The 3971-nt window shown below is 43.8% G+C and overlaps 1 protein-coding gene across 1 annotated transcript in view; it reads right to left on the reverse strand.

Moving 5' to 3' along the window:
* Positions 1 to 811: 811 nt before the first annotated feature.
* ube2c (ubiquitin-conjugating enzyme E2C) overlaps positions 812 to 3971 on the reverse strand; it is a 10739-nt gene continuing 7579 nt past the window's right edge. Inside the window, exons 5-6 of the mRNA XM_043710093.1 lie at positions 2750 to 2809; positions 812 to 1041 (exon numbers count right to left, since the gene is read on the reverse strand). Of these exons, the coding sequence (XP_043566028.1) occupies positions 992 to 1041; positions 2750 to 2809 (110 nt within the window). The 3' untranslated portion in view covers positions 812 to 991. The remainder of the gene's footprint in view (positions 1042 to 2749; positions 2810 to 3971) is intronic.

The raw sequence follows: 3971 nt of genomic DNA on the forward strand, positions 1-3971 counted from the left end.
GGGCAATCCAGGAATCATACATGGCTGCTTTACTTTAACACTTCCTGATAAGTGAGTCAGACTTGCCTCAAGTCTCTCACTCCAAATCAGAACAGTTTGTACAGGATCCTGAGGGAGTGGCCCATGGATTCAGCTTGTCAGGACATCAGAGGGATATTTTGGGGCTACATCAAGGCTGTGATTATCCAGACTGGAATTATCCAGTACCATTAAAACGTAGTTAGGTCCCAGGTGTTACACTTTGTGGTCTTGAGCACCCCATGTGCACAACAGGCCTATAAATGTTCCCATTTCTTATTGCAGGGAGAATATGCGAGCCTGAAAAAGGCAACAATGATGGAGGTGGCCTACTAAAACAGGGCTTAGAGAGCTAAACGAGCACGGGAGGGTTAGACTCTTCACTATAAAAGAGATGAACTTGGGACCAACTAGAGGAACGTGCAAACTAGCAATGCCTGGTGGAAAACTGTTCTTGTGAGGGAGTTTAAAATGTTTAAAAATTAGTATTAAGACAAAACCAACCAACCCCAGAAACAGCTCGTGGTGTAACAAGCAATTTAAAAAGAACATTTTAAATTCACAGGCACAATAGATTAAAATGTATGTTCTTTAAAAAAAAATTCATTCATGGATGAGAGTGACACTGGTTGGCATTTCTTGCCAATCCCCGATTGCCCAGAGGACAGTTATAAATCAGCCACATTGCTGAGGCAACACTTGTTCATCATTTCCACTGTAATCCCTAAACTGCTGGGTGTTGGCATTTTTCCAGTGAAACTGGCAGAAACCTGACAGGCAACAGAGACAGCAATGAAACAATAAATGGTGTTTATTAGAAAATATTTCAGCCACAGTGCACTTTATTAACATGGTAAATTTAAAAATAAACACGTGCCCATTCTCATAATTGGACAGACAGACAAACATTCAAAAAAAGATACACAGGGAGGAACCAGGAGGACAATTACAACTCAGGACAGCAGAGCCCACTTTAACTCTTCAGCTGCCGAGCATATGCTTCACGTAGGCGCAGTTTGTATTCTGTAAAAGAAAACAGCATTGTCAGATTCGCCTCAAAGACACTTTCAGACATTTTTGCAGGAGACAGAAATCGACCAGTGAATCAAGGGTAATGGGGAAAAAGGCTAGTGGACATGAGGTTTATCAGCCACAATGTCACGGAATGGCAGAACGGAACTGACGGGGCCAAATGGCCTCTGTCTGCTGCTGATTCTGATGAACCAGGCTTAAAATAATGACTGACCTCTGAGCACCAACAGCAGAGAGGTATTGCTCTAAAACAAGCCTCACCCTCAACAGGAGACTTTATAAAAAGTGCGTACTAGCAAACAACTGATTTTATAAGCTCGAAAGAGAAACAATGGGTATACAGATCAGAAACATGAAGTGATGTTTATGTAACCGAGGCACATGGGTTGGAAACGCTGGTGTCTGTACTGAAAGACTCCCAGTCTATACAGTAAGGAATGCATTCAGTATCCATCAAGCACAACACCTACTGATCCATCCCAGAGAAACCCAGGGACATCTGCCCCAACTTTCAGCATGGCTTCACGTGGAAGCAGTCCCCACGATCCCCTGCGTGACAGATGCCAATCTTTATCCAACACGATAACAGTTGGAAGCACTGAACACTGCAAAAGTTGTGGGCCCTGACAACATTCCAGAAAGCATACTAAAGATGTGTGTACTCCAGTGCTTAAAGAAGGAAGCCCCAAACACAAGGCCTTGTAGAACAGAATGTAGAGGGCTTAACAACAAGCGGAGGGTTCGACTCTTCACTACAAAGAGATTGACTAGGGATCAAATAGAGGTATGTACAAAACTTGCAATGCCCGAGTGGAAAACCGTTCTATTAGTGATAGATCAGTATTAAGATTAAACCAAGCAACTCAAGAGCAGATCACAGTATCACAAGCAATTTTAAATTCGTGGACCAGAACATTCATGCCAGATCCCTAGCTGAGCTGTTCAAGTACAGCTACAACACTGTCATCTACCTTACAGGATAGGAAATTGCCCATGTCTGACCCGTACATAAAAGACAGGGCAAATCCAACCTGTTCAATTAACATCCCCATCGGTCTACTCTCTGTCATTAGTAAAATGATGGAAGCTGTCATCAACACTTCGCTCACAATAATCTGGCTCAGTGATGTTCTTGTTGAGTTTTGGCAGAGAGCAACATGACCTCACCATAGTCTTGGTCCAAACATGAAGAAATTGGTTGAACCCTAGGAGTGAAGAGAGTGACATCATGGCCACATTTGACAGAGTGTGGTGGCATCATGAAGCCCTAGCAAAACCAGTATTTAAAGCAAAAATAATGTCCAAAGCCAAGGGTAGCAGATTCCACGAAAACTCACCATGTGCAAGCTCCCCTCCAAATTACTCACCATTCCTTCAGGTCAAAATCCTGGAACACCCTAACAGCTCCCTGGGGTATATATACACAGTTCAAAAGGGAGTTTAACACCACCTTCTCAAGGGGCAGGCAGTAAATACTGGCTCAGCCAGAAACAACCACATTCAGTGACACAGCAGACTGAAAGGCACAAGACTGGATGGAATAAAGCAGTGGGATGTAGGTGGAAACATCAACTCTGCGGAACTCGGTCAAGGGTGAGGCCTCAAACAGACACACAACAATACTTTCAGAGCAATTCCCAGCAGGATATTTGCTGGGAATTGCTGTGGTGAACTGGAGCAAAGTTAAACAGGTTCGCACCTTGCTGGTTAGACCAAAGCTGAGCTGCAGCAACATTCAGGGGACTTTGCACATTTGGTTCTGTTGGGGGAGAGGGAGGACAAAAAAAAGGTTAAAAGTTAGAGCTGGATTCAAGTGCCCAGTACCTCCACCCAAACCAACATTTGCATGTAATTCCCCGGAGATATCAATGCTTCCAGCACAATCACCCCAAACAGTCAGCAACACCTACTCCACAGCTAGCAAGGTGTGATCCTTACACCCTCCCATATACCATAGACCACCCCCAGAAAAGGAATCCCAGCTTCTGGCAAGCTCAGCCATACTAATGCTGCCTGTAATCCAGGGCTTTGTCTCAACCAAAGAACATGCTTTCCATCAGCAGGATGATTCACACTCAGTTCCAAATTCACCCACTCAGGAAATACTTTAGGTAGAAAACAAACAGGAGACTTATGAATAAGAGGTTATTTCATTGAATCTGACTAAACTCTCAGGGTGGGTGGAGGTAGGATGTCTCCACTGGCCAGCAAGTGGAGATCAAGGGACATTATCTTAGAATAAACAGTAGTCCATTTAAGACAGTGGATGAGGAATTTCCTCACTCAGAGGCTGGTGGAGCTTTGGAATTCTGTACCGGAGAGGTTCAGTCAATTAATTATGTTCAACCGGGAGATCATTGGGCTTCTGGACACTAAATGAGAGGCTTGGGGATAGTGCTGATGAGGTAGATGATAAAAGTGATTGAACTGAATGACAACGCAAGCTTGACGGGTTACTCTTGTTATGTTTATATAATTAAACTCCAATTTCAGTATCCTCGCTTTCACTGTCCTTCAATCTCTCACTGCTGAATGTTTTAGTTCCACAATCTATTGTGACATAAATTTTAAAATATGGAAGTCGTGAACTAATACAGATTTGGGCTTTCTCTCTGCATTGCATACAAGGAAGACTCAGGTCTGTATCCAAACCCCTGGAGACAATAACAGTACCTGAACCAAATAATAGCAAGTAAGGCATGTGTTGCTGTTACCAGATTGGACTCATGGGTGGAGACATACGAACCCCCCCCCCCCCCAAAATTGGAGGTGTAGTGGACAGTGAAGAGGGTTACCTCAGATTACAACAGGATCTGGACCAGATGGGCCAATGGGCTGAGAAGTGGCAGATGGAGTTTAATTCAGATAAATGCGAGGTGCCGCAGTTTGGGAAAGCAAATCTTAGCAGGACTTATACACTT

This window comes from Chiloscyllium plagiosum, chromosome 20, assembly GCF_004010195.1.
Source record: "Chiloscyllium plagiosum isolate BGI_BamShark_2017 chromosome 20, ASM401019v2, whole genome shotgun sequence".
NCBI lineage: Eukaryota > Metazoa > Chordata > Chondrichthyes > Orectolobiformes > Hemiscylliidae > Chiloscyllium > Chiloscyllium plagiosum.